The sequence below is a fragment of the Calonectris borealis genome, chromosome 11, assembly GCF_964195595.1.
Source record: "Calonectris borealis chromosome 11, bCalBor7.hap1.2, whole genome shotgun sequence".
NCBI lineage: Eukaryota > Metazoa > Chordata > Aves > Procellariiformes > Procellariidae > Calonectris > Calonectris borealis.
In genome coordinates, this window is record NC_134322.1 from 24,279,488 (window position 1) to 24,302,212 (window position 22,725).

The 22,725-nt window shown below is 49.5% G+C and overlaps 1 protein-coding gene and 3 non-coding genes across 14 annotated transcripts; 2 read left to right on the forward strand and 2 right to left on the reverse strand.

Annotated features, from left to right (window-relative positions):
• Window positions 1-104: 104 nt before the first annotated feature.
• LOC142086921 (mitotic-spindle organizing protein 2B-like) lies at window positions 105-14,647 on the forward strand. 11 transcript variants are annotated; one of them, XR_012675277.1, is made up of 6 exons: window positions 105-278; window positions 360-505; window positions 1,520-1,561; window positions 1,839-2,539; window positions 2,687-2,721; window positions 12,856-14,647. XR_012675277.1 is itself a non-coding variant. In XM_075160685.1 (5 exons), exons 1-5 carry the CDS (start codon window positions 127-129, stop codon window positions 12,898-12,900), a joined length of 420 nt encoding a protein of 139 aa, XP_075016786.1. In that variant the 5' UTR covers window positions 105-126; the 3' UTR covers window positions 12,901-14,647. The 11 variants fall into 11 exon arrangements, 7 of the variants coding, with proteins under 7 accessions (XP_075016786.1, XP_075016785.1, XP_075016783.1 ...); XR_012675278.1 differs by lacking the exon at window positions 12,856-14,647 and adding an exon at window positions 3,718-3,819 and having other exon boundaries at window positions 1,839-2,561; XR_012675276.1 differs by lacking the exon at window positions 12,856-14,647 and adding an exon at window positions 3,718-3,819.
• Window positions 14,648-19,654: 5,007 nt separating this feature from the next.
• On the forward strand, window positions 19,655-19,726 carry TRNAM-CAU (transfer RNA methionine (anticodon CAU)). Its single transcript has one exon. It is a non-coding gene; the product is annotated as a tRNA-Met (tRNA).
• A 165-nt stretch (window positions 19,727-19,891) lies between these two features.
• Window positions 19,892-19,965, reverse strand: TRNAI-AAU (transfer RNA isoleucine (anticodon AAU)). The gene has a single exon. It is a non-coding gene; the product is annotated as a tRNA-Ile (tRNA).
• Window positions 19,966-20,058: 93 nt separating this feature from the next.
• TRNAM-CAU (transfer RNA methionine (anticodon CAU)) lies at window positions 20,059-20,130 on the reverse strand. The gene has a single exon. It is a non-coding gene; the product is annotated as a tRNA-Met (tRNA).
• Between the last annotated feature and the right edge of the window lie 2,595 nt (window positions 20,131-22,725).

Here is a 22,725-nt window from a genome sequence, read left to right on the forward strand (position 1 = left end):
CGCGCCCGGCCGGGGCCCAGCCCGCCGGGCCCGGGCCTAGGCCCCGCAGCGGCGGCGGGGGGCGCTCACGGCGAGGCGGAGCGGGGCGGGGCCGGGCCGTGAGGGGGCGGGGCGCGGGGCGCCGCCATGTCGGAGGCGGTGGCAGCGGCGGGCATGGCGGCGGCGGCGGCGATGGCGGAGGCGCGGCTGCGGCGGAAGCAGCTGCTGAGTGCGGAGGAGGCGGAGCTGTTCGAGCTGGCGCAGGCGGCGGGCAGCGGGCTGGACCCGGAGGTCTTCCGGTGAGCGGCGGGGGCGGCCGCCGGTGCCGCCGGAGCCCCCGGTGCCGGTGCCGCCGCCGCCGCTGACGGGTGTCCCCGCAGGGTGCTGCTGGACCTGCTGCGCATGAACGTGGCGCCGCTCGCCGTCTTCCAGGTGCTCAAGTCCATGTGCGCCGGCCAGCGGCTGCCGCCGACACCGGAGGGCGGACCCCCCGCCGCGCCGGCGCCGCTCCCCGCCGACACCCGAGGTAGGCGGCGGGCAGGGACGGGCGGGGGGGGGGCGGCGGCGGCGGGCAGGGACGGGCGGGGGGACGGCGGCGGCGGCGGGCCCTAATCCCCGTGTCTCCCCGCGCAGAGCCCCCCGAGGACGGCCGGGCCCCCGCCCCGCTCCCCCCTGCCTCCGCCCTGCGGCCGCCGCGGCTCGGGGGCCGCCTGCCGCTCTCCCGGGCCGCCCCCGCGGCCTGCCCGCTGCCCCGCGGCCTCCCCGCACCTCCCGCCGGCCGCGCCGCTCGCCCCGCCGCGGGGAGGGGGCCGCGGGCCGGGCGGCTGGGCCCGAGGGGGGGCTCGGCCGGCCCCCGGGGGGCCCGCTCGGTGTGAGCCGCGGGGCCGGGCCCGGCGGGGGCTTTGCGTGGGGTCCTGTGGAGAGGGAGCCCCGTCACGCCCGGGCCCGGGCCGCTGCGCCTGCTGCCCGCACCCGTTCTTGATTTTTGTTCTTTTGAGGCAGCGTAGGGGGCCGGGTGTGGAGGAGCGGAGCGGTGTGTCGCGGGGGGGGGAGGTTGCTGCAGTCACTTGTGCTGGGTTTTGTAGTCTCCTGGTTCTGCCCTCCAAGCCTTTAACAAAAAAAACCCAAATCCTTAATACACAATATTACACAATGCTGTTTCACTTGTATTTAACTCGAAAGTAAAGTTTCTGGTACGTTAGGAATTCCCAGAAAAGGAGGGGAGCTGCGATGCTTCCTCTGCTCCGTCCCCATGTACCGTGGTGGCTTCTGCGGCTCAGCCAGCGGTTTCTGTGCCCGGTGGATGGTATTTAGGTGGGAATGTGAAATGGGAGGCTATGTGGGATTGTTGGTTAAAATAGCGACTGCTTTTGAACGTAATTATCTTTTGTTATTGCTCTGATCTCAGTGGACGGTAACAAATGTATCCCTGAAGCTGTGCTCTATATATATGTGTATTATTTTTTTTTTTTCCCCAAACCAGTTCTAATAAAACTTTTACTTACTCCTTGAACTTCCTGAATTGACTTTTGGCTGGTAGCTCGCAACCTCTGTGGATTACTTCCAAAAGGTTTAAAAAGAGGTAACTAAAATAAGTCCGCTGTTGCTAAGCTTGAATTCACTGTGAAAAGGCTCTCATTTCTCTTGTGCTCAAAAATATGGTAGAAGGGGGCAACAGTAAAGTTTTGTAATCATTGTCTGTGGTTGCCAGGAACAAAATTGCATGCCGAAAGCTCGGCGTGGTACTGCTGTACCAGTAACAGGGGGGTGCTTGTTCACCCAGCAGGAGCGTAGAAATGGCTGAGGTCAAGTCGAATTGTATTGTCGTGTCCTATTCTCCCTTCCTCTCTCTGTTTCAGGGTGAAAACTCTGTTGTAGCTGATGGGTCTCTGTTGACCCGTGATGAATTTTGAGGCAAAACTTGAGAAGAAACTGTCAGCAAGGACTGTGCTTGCAGAGAACGGGGCAAGAAAGAAAAGCTTTGTCGGCATAGTAACTGGAGCGGGGTGGGGAGGAAGTAAGGTTTCCCTGTCGTGATCGTGTACTACCGCTTAGGCTAGTCTCACTGCTGAGGCTGCTTGGTGGTAGGGGGTGTTTATTCTCCTGGCTGTGCTTTCAAGTCTGGTGGTAAGAAAGTGAAGTTGAAAGGCAAGATTCATTTGACCAATCATAAGCAGTTTTAGGGTAAGGTTGATTACACCACAATCTGAGGCACCTTTACAGTAGCAGAGCTGCTGCTTCTGGTGTGGATTCCCACATGGTAAATGGGCGAGAATCACTTCATTGAGCAGCTGAGGGTGGCTGCACAAAGACTCTGAGGAAGTTTGCCAAAGGCCAGATGGGAATTGGAGTGTGCGGATAAAGTGTCCAGGACTCCATGGACTTCACTGTGAACAGGTTTCCCTTTCTCAAGAGATGCTCTTGATCAAGAATTTCCTGCAGAGAAGTTGGTTGCGGTAAAGAGAACAGCCTTACATGTTATTGAGAAGTGACTCTAAAGGTGCACAGGGGAAAAAGAAGACGCCAGACTGACTACTTTTTCCTGAGCAAAATAAGAGAGGTACAGCACTTGGATATTTTAAGTAAGAAGCAGCGTGCTATTTTGGTACCATGTTGAGAGGAAACATCTAAAAAGAGCACTGATTTTGAACAAAAGATGCTGTTAAATTTTGCTTTCTCTTCTTTTCCTCCTTTGTTGGTGCTTCAGGTGTGATGGGCCACTCAAACTATGAAGGAACTTTGGTAAGGTTTTTGTTCCTGTCTGTCTGTTAATCTGGATTAGCTTTTGTTCTCTCATGTGTGCTGTTTCTGTGGCACTTCCTGTAAAAATGAGATTTTTCTAGCACTGGGCCACTGCCATGGGCTAGTTCTGGCTAGTAGTAGGCCAGCTCAGATTTGAAATGGTCAGATGGCAACTCGCTTGTCAATCAGCATTAAATTCCTCAAGAGGAAAAGACAGAAACCCTAAGGTAGAGTTGATATTCCCTTAACCATTGCCTCCTACCAGCTTGAGGTGCTGCAGGCACCTTAGAGAGGCTGTGGGTTTCCAGGAACTAGTATCTGTCTTGGGAGCTTAATTCAGTTGTGCCTGCATCAATCCACGATGCTCATTCCGCATCTTCAGCAGAGCATCTCCTGGTCCAAGATGGCGCCTGAGTCAGATTGCAGTCCTACTGTCTCCCGCCAGACTTTCCTCTCCATAGTTTCCCTTTAAGATCAACATGTTGATATCCTCAAGTGCACGGTTGCAAGCCCTCGGAACCGACGGAAAAGTGTAGTGAAGTTCAGAGAAGGATGGGGCTAGCTCTGCGCTGCTGGTGGTAAATGTTCACAGTATTAGTTTGGCCTTCAGTATCTCTTGTTGCTGCTTTATTTCACAAGGCTAAAATATGTCTTCAGGGCTAGTTGGTGCACTGAGATCACCAGATCGTACACAGCTTACTGAGACAGGAGGCTCATGCCCATCAAGCTACAATTTCACTGCAGACGTGGTAAAACATTAAATGCTGAACGTGGATTTGCTCTCTTTGCAAGCTGGTGCTTAGTAGTGATGACAGAGGGGCACTTTGGCCTCCTCTCTCTCATCACACTCAGTCCTGACCAAATTCTGATGGGCAGCACTTGCATGCCTTGCCAGAAGGTTTGGTCTTCCCACCTATGTCGGATTTTTTTCGTTTTCTGGAAGCTTGTGTTATTTTAGAGCCATATGTCTCTTTGAATGAAAACTTCTCTTTTCAGTTTCTGTCAGCCCAAGTGATTTTGCTGTCACCCAGCACCCACTGATGTTAGACAGCAGCCAATTCCTTTGTGAGTGAAATCACCACTGAAAAGCTGACTCTCTCAGAAAATTGTTTGAGCAGAACTTAAGCTCAGCAGCGGCTTATCACAGCCTTACTCCTGCGTCCTCGTTTCTGCGAGTATTGTAAGTACTGGTAAGATCTCATTAGCATTGAGAAGAGAGCGTTTTGTCCAGGTCTCCTTGTGAGGATACATTTCTCTTGGATGGAAGGCAGATGTTTGCACATGCTGTGATTTAGTCAAAGGAGGTGCTATGTTAGCTCAGTGCCCAGCCTGACCTAAGATGGGCATCAAATGCAAGTGAACAAGCTTCTGCAGCTTTAATTGCAGTTTTGTGCACATTTTGGCTAGCTTATGCCTGGCTCCGCAGTGCCACGTAGACACTTGGAGCGATGTGCCTGGAATGTCTGAGGAAGATGCGTAGGACTCCTGGTTGAAGGTCATGAAAACAAACAGGTGTCCAGAGAGATCTCTCAATTCATGGAAATTGGTAATGACCTAAAGCAGAACTATGCCATCAGTGCCAGTCTTGTCTGTGTTTTACTGGACCACCTTAGGCCGAATTAGGATTTGAACTATCTGTAGCTCAAGACAGGAGCTTGTTTTACGGTAGTCCTTGGGGGAAAGTGTGTTGCTGAAATAAAGATCCCATTAAAATCAGCCTATCTTCAGCAGAGTAATTTTCTCTCCTTAAATTGGGGAAACAACCAGCTAGCTCAAATTCAAGAGGAGGAGGAATTACTCATTCACTGAGGTGAATGTTCTGAGCACAGTCCAAGTCCATCATTCAGGAGTTGGGTAAGTGTTAATAGGGTGACTGGGGGTGTCCTCTGGGCTGGATCTGTTCTGCAGAAGCATTTGGCTTGCCTTGCCTCCTTTCCCTTTAGGGAGCTGCTGTGGGGAAGGGGAACCAAAGCTGTATCTGCTGTTGGCTCTGCCATCTCTTGTTGGAAGATGCTGCTTCTGTTTAAGAAGAGGATGGTGCGGCTTCCACGCAGGACCAGGCATTTGGAGATGAGAGATGCCTCCTCTGCACAGCTGGGACTTGTGTCTGCTGATGAAGCCAGAGCTCTTTGCGCTAATACAAAGAACAGCGTGTCCTGTATAAGCTTGCCAAGCTGCTTTGCACAGTGTCCTTCAGCTCTGCCTATCTGCTCTTTCTCCCATGCTTCCTCCTTTGTCAGAAGACAGACAAGTGGCTGAAGTAATCCAGGTCTCACTAAAGATTAGCCAAGACTGCTCCAAGACTGAGACTCCAAAACTCAAGACTGAGTTTTATCAGTAATGATGAGATACCGGCTGAGGCTTCTCAGCCCATCATGGTGCAGGGAGGTTTTTTTAAAGCAGCTAAAAAAAAGACTGTTACAGCATTTCTGAACAACACTATTGGTGGCGGTGGGGGAAGGTGCCCCCCGGTAGTTATTTCAACTTTTTTACAGCTAAAGCAAAAGGGAGTCTAATATGAATGACTTTATTTTGCATTTTCCCATAGAATATAGCCATGGTGTTCTACATGGAGCTGTGTTTGCTGGTAACTGAATTCATGATACCTGGCTCAGAATTACTGTGTTTGAGTATTGGAGCATCCATCCGGCATGTTTAGCTAGATACAACTTCACGCAAGTCACATTCGACACGGTTCCTCAACAGTTGTTGATTTGGGAGGGAAAAAGCTGATCTTAAAGAGAAAGGATATCCGGGCAATTTCTTTATGTACATGTGAGGAGGAGGTGTGCTTAGGACATTAGGACAGTGGTGTTAGTTTTGGCCTAGGCTAGGTATGTGTATAATTTATCTTTGTGTAGTTAAATATGCCATTTTCTTACATATTATTTCCATGCTTTCTGTTCACATCAGCCAACGCTCAAGCCCCTGGTGGTTTCCCTGCAGTTTTCTACCTCTCTATTGACATGCATATGTCAATGCCCTGCTCTTTTTTCCTAGGCTGATGAATATTCTTTGATGCTTCTCTCACTCTTTACACCCCCAACTGGTTTTTCCACATTCCCCACTTCCGCAGCCCAAGTGTCTTCCATAAAGTTACTTCCTAGAGCTTTGCCCCAGCTACTAAATGTGTTGTTAACATGAGCTTGCTTTTCAAAATCTTGTCTCCGTTGTGGACCTCTCACCTGGTCTATGGATGTTAAGGCTGCAAGGAACCATTGCAGCCTCCTGTTCAGCATAGCAGGGGTCAGAATGCTTTCCTACCCTGTGAAACTCTGCATCGCACTTAGGTGCTTCTTGGAAATGCCACTGAGCCCACCACCGGCCATGGGCTTGGTGAAGGGCTCATGGGGGGTGTTTTCCTGGTCTGCGTGGAAAAATACGCTTTTGAGAATCGTAAGTTCCTTTTCTGCACCTGCATTTGTAACTACTTTCTTCCTGTGTAAATACTTGGATTCAATCAAGGTCTTTTCTAAGTGTTGCTGTTTAGTTATTTCCTAAATATCCCTCTCTCTGCTATGCAGCTTGTTGCCAACTTTGTCCTCTCTGTGTATTCCCCTTGCCATCCTTGTGTTTCGTAGCCTTCCCTATTCATCCCTTTTTCTCACTTCTTATTTCTTGCACTTTCTCTGTGTTGTCTGTCTTTAGCTGTGGGCAGCCTTTTGGGATGACGACTGTTGCTGCAAGGACCCGCAGTGACTGGCATCACTCGGGTGCTGCTGGCTTCCCACGCTAGCTGCTTTGCATCCTCTTATACTCAGCCTCGCATTATCTCAGTGTTCATCTTGATGCAGCATTCGTAATGCAGACTTCTGTATTAAGGATATAAGATAGCTGACAAGAATAATGCTATGTGGAGCTTGGATATGGTGGAGGGAATCCCCCCAGAGATGCTAAGGATTTCTCTTAAATGTATTTAATTTGGTTTTTATACATCATACAGTGAATTTTCCTGTTAGTTATACTGGTTATTATGCTTTAATTGTAGATTAAATATATCCATGGGATCTAACTGATGGCAACGCATTCTTAAATCATGCCAGGCACCAGTAAATGTTGTACTCGGACACTTCATGGTCTGTATGTCTTCCCTGAAAAAAAAAAAAATCTGTGATCTACAGGTGACTTATATAACTAATCAAAGGACTAAGACAGTCCTGATCATGGTTTTCTTACTTACCTGCTTCACTCATACCCAGGCTTTTTCAGTACTTCATCAACACCACTCCAATAGGTGGATTTCCTAAATTCACTAAAGAGCAGTTAAATTGCCTTCCAAATCTTTGTCCTGCAACTCTCACTCCCTCTAACTCTTTCTACCATAAGCAGTAGAGTTCAAGCCTTTTGAATTAGAGGCCTTTATTCTTGTTTTGTGAAATGGTAATTACATGGGGCAAGAAGTTTTATGTTCACAGTGTTCCTGATGTGGAGTTGTTGCTTTCCCTCCCCCTTCCCCCCCAGGCTCCCATTCAGAATGCACTTTCTTTTATTTTAACTTTTCTGTATTGTAGGCATTTCCTTAGTCCGTCAGCAACTGAATGGTTTGAATTTATAGACCTGGTTCATCTTTTGGTACAGAAATTAGGATAAAGTATTTTTTGGATTGCAGGTGCTGATGTCAGTTATTTTACAACTGATTAAAAAATTTCTCAGCTGTTCTGTGTTTTCTTGGATGGTTGAAGGTCCCTTGGTTAAAAGTTCCAGCTCCTTTCCTCTCCTGGGAGGTTATAATAAATTTTGGTACTCTTGAAATACAAGTGATGGCTAGTGAAGTAGTCTTTCCTACTTTAGCAGAAACAGCAGACAAACAGCTTTTATTTCTTTTTCCTTATCTCAGGAATAACTTGCAAAAAGTCTAGGCTGGAACGCTCAAAACCTGACGTGGACCTAGTCCCAAAAGAATAGGTGGCTTCATTGTTCCAGTGAAAACATATTTAGCTCTGGATAATGTACTTTGAAAACTGAAGTCTAGACATACTTGTTATTTTATGGAATCTTTACCTTTCGAATGGGGTAACCTGCACTTTTGGGAAGGAATCTGTAAAAGACTTCCTCCTGCCCGAGTAACGTTTTTAAGGGAAAAAAAATGTATTATTTGAGAGGCACACGGTTCTTCCATACCCTTTCTCTTTTAAGTGTGCTATGTTCTTCGCAGTGCTGTGCGTATGGTGGGAGCCTGTTGCGAACTTGCCAAACGATTTAGCTACAGATACGTGGCTGTGTCCATTGGAGAAGCTGGTGGCTTTTGAACAGGCCACAGTTAGAGAGGAAACACTGCGTGCAGTTGTATTCCCTGAAGGTATTGGGATCCCTTCAGTAGCCTGCGTGGTTCTGTGTAATGTTTTTATACATACTCTAGGTCTGATGGACGTGGATGGGCAAGTTAATGCGGATGGATGGCTAAAACCAGGACTCGGGTAGCACTGGCAGCGCTGTCAACTGCGCAGGAGGCAGAGAGGGCTGGTGGTCTCTGGCCAGTGTAGGTCTCTGTCTTATCGTGCTTTCCCTGCAGAAGATTTGCAGGTTTACCTGAAGCTGTGAGGCTTCCTCTCTGCTGGATATTTGAGCCAAACACTGCACTGGGATAATTTTTTTAGTACGTCTTTTCAGGCTGATTTTCAAGGTTTTTTTTCTTTTTCATGCTCTGCGAGGCAAGAACTGACTGAAAGAAAAGGGGTTTAGAGGAATACTGTAAATGCCAGACTCATCATGTGTGGCTTTGGCAAAGTAAAGAGATGTGAGTTTGTGAGTGACAACTAATTCATTCGTCACCCCCAACCAACCAAAGAAATGCTCAGAAAATCTTACAAATATAGACTGAATAGAGCTCTCTGAGAAAAATGAGGGATCTCTTCTCCATCTTCTCTTTCTGTAATCTATGTGCAAGAGAAGGAGAGGAAATGGGACTATCCCAAGCATGGTGGTGAAAACTAGTAAAATGAGGAGTAACCGGGGACACAGGAGGATTTGTAGGGAGAAGGCTGGTGCGTTTCGTGCTGATCAGTGGATGGGAGAGGAGCTCCCATGGCTCTGCTGAGCAGCCCTGAAGGAAGCCATCTCTCAAAAGAGTGGGAGAGATGAATGAAAACCTTGTATTTGGTAAACCAGACACTTCATGGGTAGTTAAGTTGGCAGCCTCCCAAGGTAACATAGATACTGGAGTAAGGGAGAATCCATCCATCGTGTAGATAAGAATGAAGTAGTATTTCGGAGAGTTGCCTTGGAAAAGGACTGTCAGATTGATCGGACTAATGCAGACCTCTGCTCTGGGAGGGGGGAATTGCTGTGTACCTTCGGACATCTCATTTAGAGGCTTCTTACCCGATGTGTTAAACTGAGATGTTTGAGCACCTGAGGAGGCTTGTCAGCATCTTGAATAGGATCTGGGACTGGTTAATTTAATGCTTTTTTAGTGGCATCTAGTAATGCAGTTGAACACCTAACCTGTTTTGAGGAAATGGGCTTGCTGGAGGAGAGAGGAGGATATAAATTTTGTGCAGGTGATTTGTGACCCTGTGTAGGTCTCAACTTACTTTGTGTTTTCTTTCTCCAAATCCTTCTCTTCAGATAAGTGTTTGCAAGAGAAAACTGTGCTTAAATAATGACCCTCTGCTCAATGCATACTTAAAGTCTTAGTTAACTGCTTTGGAAGGTGCATTTGAAAACCATCTTCTTATTTTTTCTGCTTCCTCTGTTTCAAAACAGTTCAGCTGGGTTTGTTGAGACTTATTCTGCCAGTTTAATCTGTCCTCTTTACTCTGCCTTCTCAGGGAGACTGCTTTAGCAGGGGTGATGTTTTGGCTCTGGAGAGAGCCCAGCGTGCCACGTGTGCGTATTAGCTGTTAAGGATACGGCAGCAGCTTTGAAGACCTGAGAACCTGCCAGTTTGTGTTGCAGAAGAGGACTACTTGTGATATTTATGTAGGGTTGCGAGCAAGACCTTGCAGGGCAAACCTGGTGGTCTGGCAAAGGATCGAATATAACGAGCCAGTCACACGCTGGGACTGCTTTGGAGAGTGAAGTCTAGCTGCGTCTGAGATTTTTTCCGTGGTCAGGGTGTGATGAGATTTGAAGTGAGTCACATCGCTGTGCGCACTTCTGGTGATTGGGCAAAAGGTGTCTCTTTAGTCCTTATAGTAACACAGTGATTGCAAGAAGGAGGGACTTCTGCTCTTACAAGCTTTTTTTATTCACCCCTAAACCCGAGTCTTTGCTTGCCTAGAAAAGCCAGCTGGTTTACTGTGTCCTGTGTAAGCCCTGCTGTGAGACAGGAACAGGAGCAGGATTTTGGAGAATTTAAATCTACTCTTGCAGTTGTTCTAGCCCATAGTCACTGCCAATACGCACTATGGGAGATATTTTGAGATTGTTGGAGCCCTGATATCCCTGGCTGTGTTACAAGTAAATGTACCAATAGCTATTTATTTATTTATTTATTTACCAATGGGAGGAAAATCTGTAGTCTCTGTTACTGCTCAGAGGCAGGAAAGGATCTCCTGGGAAGAGCAGTAGGTTGAGTAGAGAGGAGGCTGAAAGAGAAGAGCTTTAGATTTCCACTTCTGAAAGCATATTTGGGCTTGGGGTTCCTTGCCTAAATCTGATCGGTCTTCGCTTGCCTCCTGCTTGACACAAGAAGGTGCTTCTTCCTCCCTCTGCTACTTAAGGCTTTCTCTTCTTGCCCTGTGCCACCCTGCAGACTCCTGCCTCAGTATCTGGTGGTGGTCCTCTCCTAGAGATGGCTGTAGCCTTTTGGCCTTGGGTTTTGTCAGAGATGATCAGCATTAATGTGTCCAGTGGGCACTGCTGTTTTTAAATGGGGGGAGCTAGCAGTCAGAGGTAGTTAGGGCACACTTCTGCCACTGCTTGCACGCATATACCATCCTTCTCAAACTATGTCCGGCTCTCGAGGAGATAAACATGTAGCTGCGTCTTTTGGATTCATCTTTGGGGGGGGAGGTATTTGATTAGGCTTTATTTTGGCTTGACTCTTGCATCCATAACTATTTGGGCTACAGTTGTTCTACGACAGCCAGACACATCCAACTTAAGGACATCTTGGTCACCAAGATGGAATCCGTGGAATATCAGTGGAATCTGTCTGTTAGTCTGCAGTGCTTGAATTACAGAGAGTTTGTGTTTGTTCAATGCCTTTTGTGCTTTGTGTTAATTGACCCTGTTTATATCTGTGTTTTAACTGGCAGAAGTGCACAAACCATGCCTGTCCTTGCACACTTCATGAGCTGTTCTTCACTGGTTCACGAGTCTAGATAGGATGCTTCCAAAAATATAGTTGTTTTTTATGCTGTTGAAGTAACTGGTTTGTTTTACTGTGATTTTGAGGCTAAGAGAATGGAGGGCATGTGCTTTGTCTGAGCACAGCTTCCCTTCAATAAAGTGATTTCTTTCTTTCCAAGCCATTTCAGCTAGGTCAGAAGATCAAGGACCTGACTCCCAGTAGGGCTTAATGGAACCGTTGTTTTGTGTGTGCACATGGTTAGAGTCGTACATAGGTTGAGGACCTGCACTCTTACAGGATAGATGCATGTGAGAAAGGGGAGGGCATTCACCTATAGAGATGTCCTGGATTGCTAAAAGCATCATGGTGAACGATAATGGTTTTTGCTCCTGCCAATTTTTCTCTCAACTACTGTGAGATCATGTATTGTCTTTGTGCAATTTGTTTGTTTTCATGGACAATACTTGCATTAGTGAAACTGCTTAAAGTGCTTGAGCTACAAAGAAGGATTGCAAGGCTGGTTGGCTGGCTTGGGCTGATAGCTGCTGGCAGATCACTAGTGTGGTTTACAATAATAAACTTTTTTAAGAGCACCTGACTTGGCTGGGATAAGTGAATGTATTTCTTTTGCCACCCTAGTCTGTCAAATTTGACAGATACGAAGGGGCCACATACTCTTTGTCTGGAAGTTCTCAGGTTGTCTTTCTGGTAGTGCAAGGTGTTAACTTGTGGTATTGACGTAAGTCCTGTTCTCAGACAGCTGCTCCAAGGAGACAGGACGGTTTGGTGAGTAAAACAGACATATCTCCAGTCTGTGTGCTGTCCATAGCACAAATGATCCAAGATGATGATTTCCAAACCATGCCCATGGAGACTCCAATGTGTGGAGTAGCAGTTGGTATTCTGGAAGTTGCTCTGATAACGATTGCTAAAATGTCACTCTTCATTTTAATTGTATGCCTGTAACTACAGCTCAGTGTATTCCTGTGTTTTGTTTCATCCTTGCTGCTATTAATTTTTTATGATGCTTCTTGGGGCTTGCTATCTTCAGTAAAAGCTGTGACTCTTTTGCCTCACATTTATTTTATTTTTGTTTATCTTTCTTAATGTAAGTCCTACTTCTCATCTGAAGTAGTTCTCTTCAGTGCCAGGAAAAGTCGGTCTCCCTCACTTATCCCCTCCTGTCACTTGTTCGCAGCACACCTTAGTCTGTCACTCTGTCCTCTAGCTGAATCCAGCAGGGTGGGCTGCATGCCCCTCGCCTCCCCCAACTTAAGCCTTTTTACCCATTGCTTCTCTCTGCTGTCGCATTGCATTTTAGAGACGGTCAGTTGGGCCTACAGAAGGATAACTCTGATCTTCTGGACACAGAAAATCTGTGAGTAGGTCCTGTGTAGGAGTCTGAGCTCCTGGAAACCCCAGAAAGTGATAGGAAATCCAAACTTGCTCATCAAGACACAGAAGTGACATGAAGAGAAGGGTTTCTGATCTGATAATGTGACTGCAGGCTTCAGAAACTGGTGGACACCGGCACATCGGTTCACTTATCCCAGCCTTGAGGTGTTAGATGCTCTTCACGTTCTTGAAGTGCTGTTTGCATTGCTGGTGTTCCTGCACCAAATGAAAGCAAGTGTTTAAAGAATGAAGTGGCTGGTTAGTTTGTAGATTAAACCTGATGAAAATTAAGAATGCTCCTACTGCAACTTGTTTTGGTTTTGTGGCCCTGATACCTGTTGAGCTGAATTCACAAACTCGCTTTCTGTGCTGGATACGTTTGCGACATCTAATACAATTTTGCCTTTTGCATGATTTCTTAAGGAACGCTTGCAGCTTAGATGCTGTGTGAATGACACGTAGCGTTGGGACTTGAAAATTAATGTATGTATTTGTTTATTCAGGGAGAAATAAAACCAGTTCTGCTGTCACTGGGACCCAGGTTCTAGCAGAAAGGAGCAGCCGGGAAGGATCTGCCCAGAGGATGCCTCGGCAACCGAGTGCAAGCCGGCTGCAGAAAGCAGGAGCTTCTGGAAAGAACAGTGGAGGAGGCAACAGTACCTAAATAAGGCCTTGGAATCGATGTATTTTCATGCTTGTCAATGTATATAAACCATGCTTGTTAAAACTGCTTGTGTTGTGTGTATTAACCTGACAAACATGATTTGTAATACATGGAACAGAGCTGTTGTTTCGTATTTCCAAAACTTCATTTCCAAAACTTCCTTTGACAGTGCAGACTATTAGGGGTTACGTGAAGGCACCTGGGACAAAGAAAGAGACGTGAAGCCTAGAAAAGCCTGGAATAGTGTTCAAGTTGCTCCAGAGAAGTCATGACTCATCTTACAAGCCAATGCTTCTTGTTGCCTCTTTCCCTAAAATCCATTTTGATATGTTCACGCTAGTTGTAGCAGCAGAAAGCCTGGTTGGCTGAATTACAAGGTGAATAGTGCCGAGGTAGGTCATATATTAGTATCACCGAGCCCTGCAGTGGCGGTAGCTTGCACTGGAAGCCTGACTGTCTGGTGCGGGTACGTTCTTGTACATTAACCGGTGGTTGCCCCATTCCCTTCATGTGCATGCTTACATGGGTTTTAGCACCTTAATCTGAAAACCAGTTTGACCTATCCCATAGCATAATCACACAACATTTAGTCCTTCCAATGATGCTAATGTGATTATTCATTTATAAAGCGTTACAGAACCCTTTGCCTAATGAGCCAGGTTAAATGAGGAGATTATGCCAGATAAGGGAGAGAATAGCTTCATCACGTAGTGTAAGATGCATGCAAGTAGCTAAAACAGGTAAGTGGATTTGTTGGAGCTTAAGTGTTGCCGTTTCCAGGCAGTGGGTGTGCCTGCTATGGCCTTGGTAGCTCAGGACCTGTTAGTGATATTCATTTCCCTGATTAGGAGAAAGTGCCTCCATTCTTTGTGGGGGATAGATGGTGTTTCCTAGACTCGGGGAGATCTCATGAACCTGGTTCAACAGGTTCAAACTCTACTGAACCAAGAGGAAAAAATGCTGGAGAGTACAACATTCTTTTGCACAAGTTTTTGTGCAGAATATTAATGACGCTCAGATAATCCTACCTTATAGGTTCCTCTTGAACAATGTTGCAGATTAGCCTACTATTTTTTTTTTCCCCGCCTCCTCTTACTAGGCCTAAGGCTGTTACTCAAGGAAGATGGTGTGTTCACAGCACATGGTGGTCAGGAGAGACTACTCCAGTGTGGGCTCTCCATGGACTGCAGTTCCTTCAGGGAATACCCACTTGCTCTGGCAGGGGCCTCTGTGGATATCTGCTACAGTGTGGTCCTCTCCACGGGCTGCAGGGGAATCTGCTCCAGCGCCGGGAGTGCCTCCTGCCACGCTTTCTGCTCTGCCCTTGGTGTTGGTGGGATTCTTTCTTGCATATTTCTTTTCCTCCCTCTGGGCACTGTTTTGTCCTTTCTTAAATATGTTTTTACAGAGGTGCCACCAGGTTTGCTGACTGTTCAGCCAAGGCCGCTCCTGCAGCATACCGCCCCACCAACCTTCCCATCTAAACCCAATACACCCATCTATGGAGATCAGAATTTTTCAAGGGTGGGAGTTAAAATGGGAATAAACTAGCTCATGGCTTGCAGTAACACACCTTGAAGCTGTGCTGTAGGAAAGGCATTCAAATGACATAGCTTACAAGCTTCTCCCCCCCCCCCCCCCCCAAAAAAAAACCCCAAACCCCAATGCTCAAATTGTACCACACCAACTGGGAAGCTGTAATTTGAATTTGCTGGTGAAAAAGAGCAGCTGAAGGGCTGCTTTTTCTCTTAGAAGAATCGTTGGTGTTCTTTGTCCCTAGAACAGGAGTGAGCAGACTTGAGATGCGACTGAAACCTCTTCTGAGCAGTATGTTGACCTTTCTTGAGAATAAAAGTACCAAAATGGGTTTTGCCTGCATGCTCACTACTTCCTCTCTCTTTAACCAGTTCCATACCTGCATTTTTTTTTTAATCCCTCTGCAGCTTGGGATACCTTCTATGTTGTACCTACCCACCTGTCTCCAAGCCCCCACCGCATCCTCCTGAGCTCTACCGCACACTCCTCAATCTGCAGATCAGTGCTCCTTCTTTCCTGATGCCCAGTTTTCCTGGGCAGGCTGTCCTGGTCTCCTTTCCCGACTACCTAGCTGAAAAAAAGTGCTCAGTGCATGCTTTTATATCCTGGTGCTTCAAAACATCTGCAAGCAGGTGAGGCACCCCTGGAGCCGGCGTTGCTTTTGAGCTTTTGGAGCACCTTGATCATAAGGGGTTCTGCACTGTGCTCTTTTGCCCAACCTGGCCACTTTCTATGGTGCGATACTGGCTTGGTGGATGAGGTAAGAACAGTGGAAATAATTCTCCTTGACTTCGGGAAGCCTTTTAGTGTGGTCTCCCAGAGTGACCCTGCAGCCTCACTGAGGAGGTAGACCTGGATGGGTGGACTGCAGGATGAGTGGAAAATTGGCTGAGCTGCAGTTAAATTGAGAGTGCAGCTAACTGATGCAGAAAGGTGCAAAGAGGGGGACCTCATCTTGGTTCAGACCAGCCTAAATCTCAGGTGTGATGGTGACACAGCACAGGGCACATTCTCCAGCAGATGGTGGAGCAGCTGTCCCTGCCAGGGCAGAGACTTCAATCCAGACAGTTTTGGATGGTGGATGAAGCCCTGCAAGTCCCAGGCTGCAGGGAGTGCCTGGGACCTCCCTCTGAGGCTGGCAGATAGTGGTCTCTGCTGGAGGTGTGGTGGCCTTGAAGACCTGTGTTACTAAGTGGAGTAGTTCTAGCAGGAAGTCAGCAGGCTAGGCAGCATCAGAGAGCATGAAAAAGAGAGAGACAGGATCTTCTGAGACCCTGCACTTCAAGGTCCCTGGACTTCAGCTGCAGTCGGGCAACAGGCAGAGTCTGTGGCAGATCATGAGTGGAAACTACGAGGAAGACAAGGCCTGCAAGCTTGTGACTTCTGGCACCGAGACGAAGGCTCCTGCTCCACCTGAAGGCTTGCAGCAATGGAACAGGTTCACTGTCCTCAAAGCTGAGGAGGAGGTGGGTGTGCTTTCAAATGGACCGTCTGGGCTAACTGGCCCAAACCACGCAAGACCCCCAGGAGGAAGCAGCACGTGATAGCAGTGGGTGACTCCCTGCTGCAGGGTACGACCCGACTTGCCTAGAGAAGTGTGCGGCTTGCTGTGGGCCCAGATCTGGGGTGTTGTGGAGAGACTACCAAAGCGTGTCTGACCCTCTGACCATCACCCCCTGCTGTTCTTCCATGTCGGTACCAGTGATGCTCCCAAGGGCAATGTGGAGAGTGTCAAACATGACTGCAGAGCTCGGGGGGCCATAGTCAGGGGTGTGGGAGTGGTGGACAGGGCTGACAAGCAAAGGGTCTGGGGTGATGTGAATAAAAGGGAACACAAAATCAGCAAAACAAGGCTTAAGCGGGGCCACCTTCAGCATTTGCATGCAAGCAAGAAAGTGCCTACGAGGCACCACTGTGGAGAAATTCCCCAAACCCCTTCTGGGCGATGGGCCTGCTGGGCTGCCTCTGACATGCCTGTGTGCTAATGCACGCAGCATGGGGAATAAAGAGGAGGACCTGGAGATCTGTGTGCAGTCACACGACTGTGGTCTTCTTGGGATCATGGCGATGTGGTGGGACAGCTTACATGACTGAGTGTTGCAATGGAGGGACACAGGCTCTTTAGGAAGATGAGGAGGGGGAGTTGTCCTTCATGTGAGGCAGCAGCTGGAGTGCCCGGAGCTCTGCCTGGGCATGGGTGAGCAGCCAACGGAGAGCTTATGGGTTGGGATTAAAGAGCAGACCAGTACGGGTGACATTGTAGCGGGTGTCTGCTACGGGCCACCTGACCAGGAAGAACAAGTGGATGAGGCTGCCTGCAGACAGCTGGAAGCAGCCTCGCATTCTCAGACCTTGGTCCTCATGGGGGACTTCAACCACCCTGATATGTGCTAGTGGGACAACCCAGCAGGGCGTAAGCAATCCAGGAGGTTCCTGGGGAGCATCAATGACAACCTCCTGACCCAAGTGATAGAGGAGCCAATGAGGAGAAGTACTCTGCTGGACCTCGTACTCACCATCAAGGAAGGGCTTGTTAGGGATGTGAAGGTCAAATGCAGCCTTGGCTGCGGTGACTGTGAGGGGAGGCAGCCTGGCAAAAATCAAGATCACAGCAGTGGACTTCAGGAGAGCAGACTTTGGCCTCTTTAGGGATCTGCTTGAAGCAGGAGGATAAGGCCCCGGAGGGAAGAGGGGCCCAAGAAAGGTGGTTGATATTCAAGGATCACTTCCATGCTCAAGAGCAGTCCATCCCAACAACCCAGAGCTGCATCCCTGACACCCCCTCTTAGAGCCACATCCCCATGTCTGACCCCCAAGCCCATGTCCGACCCCTCTCACAACCTCATCCTCTTTTCCTCCAAGCCCTGCAGAACCGAAGATGCTCCAGTGGGGTTGCAGCGAGGCGCAGCAGCTGGGGCCTGGCTGGGGTGCAGCACCTTGGGGCAGGGGCAGTCCACCACAGCACCTCAGCCTCAGCGTCCTGGGGTACCAGGGGCCGAGGTGGTGCCAGCCCTGGCAGTGCTGGGGGCTGTGGGTCCCCTGAGGCTGGTGCAAGGGACACTCTGGAAGGGACAGGACTTGATGTGGAATGGGACAGGAGGTGTCAGGGTCAGCCAAGGCTGGTAGGTGCAGGGGCTACTGCTGGTCTTTCCTGCCTGGTTCCCTCCCAAAACTGCTACAGTGAGGGGGGAGGAGGAGATCAGACCTGGCTGTGTTGCAGAAAGAAGTGGTGTGTTGGGGAAGGCACACTCGTCCTGTTGGAAGGGTCTCTGTGGGGTGGCTCTTGCAGGGCATCCTCCATGGGCGCATCCCTCAGGGCTGGTGGATGCAGGCAGGCTTCCCCCCAGGAGCATCCCCCAGGGCTGGGGTGCAGGCAGCCCCCCCCCCCCATGAGACAACTTTTGGTTATGTGGTTAAAGGCTCATCTCCATGAATGATGTGCTGGTTTTGGCTGCTATAGAGTTAATTTTCTTTATAGCAGCTAGTACAGGGCTGTGTTTTGGATTTATGCTGAAAACAGTGTGGATAATGCAGAGATGTTTTCGTTACTGCTGAGCAGTGCTCACACACAGTCAAGGCTTTTCTGCTCCTCACCCCCACCCCACCAGCGAGGAGGCTGGGGGTGCACAAGTTGCTGGGAGGGGACACAGCTGGGACAGCTGACCCCAGCTGACCAGAGAGATATCCCATACCATGTGATGTCATGCTCAGCATATAAAGCTGGGGAAGAAGAAGGAAGGGGAGATGTTCGGAATGATGACGTTTGTCTTCCCAAGTAACCGTTACGCGTGATGGAGCCCTGCTTTCCTGGAGATGGCTGAACACCTGCCTGCTGATGGGAAGTAGTGAATGAATTCCTTGTTTTGCTCTGCTTGTGTGCGCGGCTTTTGCTTTCCCTATTAACCTGTCTTTATCTCAACCCACCAGTTTTCTCACTTTTACCCTTCTGATTCTCTCCCCCATCCCACCGGTGGGGGGTGAGCGAGCGGCTGTGTGGGGCTTAGTTGCCGGCTGGGGTTAAACCACAACAACAAAGAGGAGCAGAGGAACAACGAGAGGTGGAGGAACCTTGGGAACCTCCACAGTGGCAGGGATCCTCCAACACGGCTGCTCCCAGAGCCGTCTATGGGCCAGGAGGCAGCACCCATCACGATGGTCAATGGGGGCAGGTCTCCAGCTCACCTCTCGGACTGAGGGGGTGACTGTGTAGCGGTGAGGGACACGTTATGGGATGCAACGGAAGAGCATTTTGGGATTGTACAAGACTTATTATGGGATGTTCAGGGGGAGAAACCAAAGGTGGGAAAAAGGAGGCATCAAGGTGGTTTGGGGAGCCACAAATGTGAGAAAATAGAAGGGTAAGGATATGAAAGGGGCTGTATCTAACTACCCATCTACCATTTTGGGGTGTATGTGTGTATGTGCCTCCTGGGGATACACGCTCAGCCTTGCTGCTGGCTGAAGCTGGGGACATGGAGCCATGGCAGCCTCGACTGTCTTGGGTTGCTGGATTTGAGCATCCCACAGGTGTTACACAAAGGGCGCTGGTACAGGCTTGCAGGCACAAAAACCTACTAGCAGTATCTGTAGCTGGTGGCATACCTTGGCTCTAATGATAAATGTTTATTATGGGCAAAAATAAAAAAAGGAAGAGAGAGAGAGACAAAGGGGGGGAAGGGAAACCTCTCCCCAGAGGCTAGCTGGTGTGAGAAGCACTGAGCTACCAGATGAGCAGCAACCTTGGTCTCCCCTCCAGTGCAGCAAGCTGTGACGGTGGTGATGGTGATGATGTATTTTGTGTATTCTGCTTGATCCCATTTGTGATGCTATTAGGGTGCTTAATCAGGTGCACATATTGCACGCTGACTGGTCGCTGACTGTGCAAAGCTGTTTTTTGACAATTCTTCACTGTTTAAATGGGCGCCGTTGGCTGTAGCATGCAGCGAAATTTGTCCTCGAATACGAACGAAAACCTGCAAAAGAAGGAATAGGGAAAGCATGGGGGAGGGGTGCGGGCGGGACCCCTGTAGGAACCCCTCCTGGAGCAGGCGGGGAGGGCACGGGAGCGCCTCTAAGCAGGCAGCGTGGGGCCAGCAGGCGGGAGCAGAGTGGCGCAGCGGAAGCGTGCTGGGCCCATAACCCAGAGGTCGATGGATCGAAACCATCCTCTGCTAACCATGCCTCTTTTTCCCGAGCCGATGGGGTTTTTTTTTGGCCCAGCCTCTCCGCACGCCGCGGCTTCCGCGGCGCCGGCGAGGGCCCTGCGGGTCTCTGCGCCATCACTGGGCGGAGCTGGGCGAGACATAAACGGAGGCCCGGAGCGGAAAAAAAGTTACGAGTGGCCCGTACGGGGATCGAACCCGCGACCTTGGCGTTATTAGCACCACGCTCTAACCGACTGAGCTAACCGGCCGCTCCGGCAGGACGCTGCCCCCGCCGTGCCCAACGTGCCCCCCCGCTCCGGAGCCTCGGGAAAACGTGCGGGGCGGGCCATAAATTAGAAAATTAGCAGAGGATGGTTTCGATCCATCGACCTCTGGGTTATGGGCCCAGCACGCTTCCGCTGCGCCACTCTGCTCCGACGGAAGCCTCTTTCCATGTACACATCCTCATCCAGCCTCCCCACCCCAGCCGTGGGGGATGATTGCACGGGGGGCTCTGCCCGCACCCCAGCTCTGGGAGATGCTGCAACGGGCAGGTCCCGCGGGGCTGGGCGAGCAGTGGTGGTACATCATCCCAGCAGCACGCGCACCCCATGCGAGGTGTCGTTAACAGCCCTGCTGTCCCCCCAAACTGGGTGACTATGAATGAACGCACTGTGGTGCGTGGCTGTCCCGTCCGCTGTAAGAGCTTTGACCTCCTCCCGGGGATTGGAGACGAAGTCCCCTGCCGTGTTGCTGAAAGCTGAACAGAGAAAAACCCCATCTGGGATCTTCTATTTCTCAGCCAACCTGGCAGGAGCTGCCATTCACCTGTTGGATACAACTGCCTATGCATAAAATTTTGGGAAAACAGGCAAGTGTCCTGTGGGGAATGTAAAAGAATGAAGGTGAGTATATTTTTGCACAAGTTTCTCACAAATTTGGGGGTCTGGTTTGCAAAACTACTGGCAGTTGGGAGATTTAAATATTTCTTAAATTTTTGGAAAAAAAAAACCAAAAGAGAACATAAAGCCTGGGACCCGGGCTACTCAGCACATCACACACCTCATATCCACCTCAAACTGCATCAGTGTATTCACCCGAGCTCCATGGGAGCAAGACTCAGGCGCAAAAGGAGGAAACCCTATCAGTGCTGTGGTTTGGCTCCTCATTTTAGAGGAGAAGCTGAGGCTGTCACTCATGTGCTTACCAGGCACAGAACCTGTTTGGCCTTGTGGTGGGTTTCTGACAATGACTGCCTGTCTCCCTCTCTCTTCACTCCCCACAGCCCATTTACAATGGGTGCAAGGAAGTAGGGTGGACCTCCTGGGGGCTGGTGTTATGCCACATTGGTGGTACACAGATCTTTTGGCTAATCCCTTTCCTATTCTTGTGTCCTGGGATGACAGTCCCCAAGGGTTGCCGACCCTATCAAGATGTTCCTGCCGTGTAGCACATCTCTGCTTCAGGCATCTTGTTGGGTTTTATTGACGGACTTGACTGCTAGCATCCAGTCAGTAGGGTAACAGCCAGACCTTGTGCTGGTGCCAAAGTCAGGCCTGTCACAAGCCACAGCTCTGTCCCCTGCTCCTGCCTGCTTAAGCCATCTGGGTGTGCAGGACCTGCTAGGGCACTGGGATAAGCAACAGCAACACACCATCTCACAAATGCTTTGCCCTGATCTCCCAAGAAGGTCAGCCAAGCATCCAAAAAGGGCTTGTCAGAGGTACTAGCTAGCCTAGCTCATGGGGCACTTGCTACCTGTGTGGTGAGTCTGTACCTTGCCCCATGGGGGTACTGAGGTGTGTAACAGGGCCATGCTCAGAGAAGGGGACCTCTCGTGGTGAGCCATGTCTGAGTCCAAGAACTGGACTGCTGCAGAAGGTGCAGATGGCATGTAAGGGAATATTTTTTGACCTTGAAGACAGTCAAGCAGTGGGGCAGGTCATGCAGGGGGGTTGTGCAGCCTCTGTCCTTGGAAGTTTTCAAGACCCAGCTGTATGAAGCCCAGAATAATGTGGTCTGACCCCAACAGCTGACCCTGCTTTGAGGATGAGGTGGGACTAGAGATCTCCTGGGGTCCCCCCACTCATCTCAGGGTTGTTCTGTCTCAAGAGTTGTGTTCATATGCCCTGCTCACTTGTGGCATCTGGGAGAACCTGCCTGCTTCTGCAGCCCTTGCCCATACCTTTCCCTTGGAGCTGCAGTGCTTGCCCTGCCTCTTCCCCATGGGAAACTCCCCACATTCCCCATTCCTCCACTTCTTCCACTTGCTGGAGTGGCAGCCCCAAGCTTAGATTTGAGTCACCATATAGCAGATATTTGCAGTTTTTGCTTTTCAAGACTGACAGAAAATGGACACACAACATGGAAAAGCATTTGGTGAAGAGAAAGGACCTGTATGTCCTGTTTAAAATGTGGGAAATTTCCCAAATTTCCATGCTTTTAATCTAAATTGTCCCTTCTCCAACCCATTCCCTCCCCAAAAGCCCCTGCCAGTTCCATACCTAAAACTCACTTCACCCCAAATATCCCTGTTCAATGTTCTGGGCACCCAGCACATCCTGACACCTACTTACCTATGCAGCCACCTCAAAAGATTATTTCTGTTCTCCTAAGCTTTCTTTTTTTTCCCAGTCTTGAGCTTTTCCTGGCACTCCCTCCTCTCCTTTCCGTCACACTGTTGAGGCCAGGCTCATAGAAAGAGCCCAGGCAACACAGAGACAGGACACAGAAAACAGGTATGTACTCACATTTCCAGCCCAAGTGTCACCGACCAGCAGTCCTTCACCCTCCTGCAGTGCCTTCCCATGGCACAGCCTGATGGCCCAGGGAAATCCTCCTTCTCAAGGAGTCCTTTTTAAGGCAAGTCTTCCTGGAGGTGCCTCTTGTTTTATCACTCCACTGCTGCATCCTGAAATACTGTTTTCTTTCATACCCGTGTTCCCATAATGCACGAATGGGTCTGGAGTTGTACCTCTCAGATATGGTTTTGAGCTGTTCTTGAGTAATTCTTCCTAGTACTGGTTTGC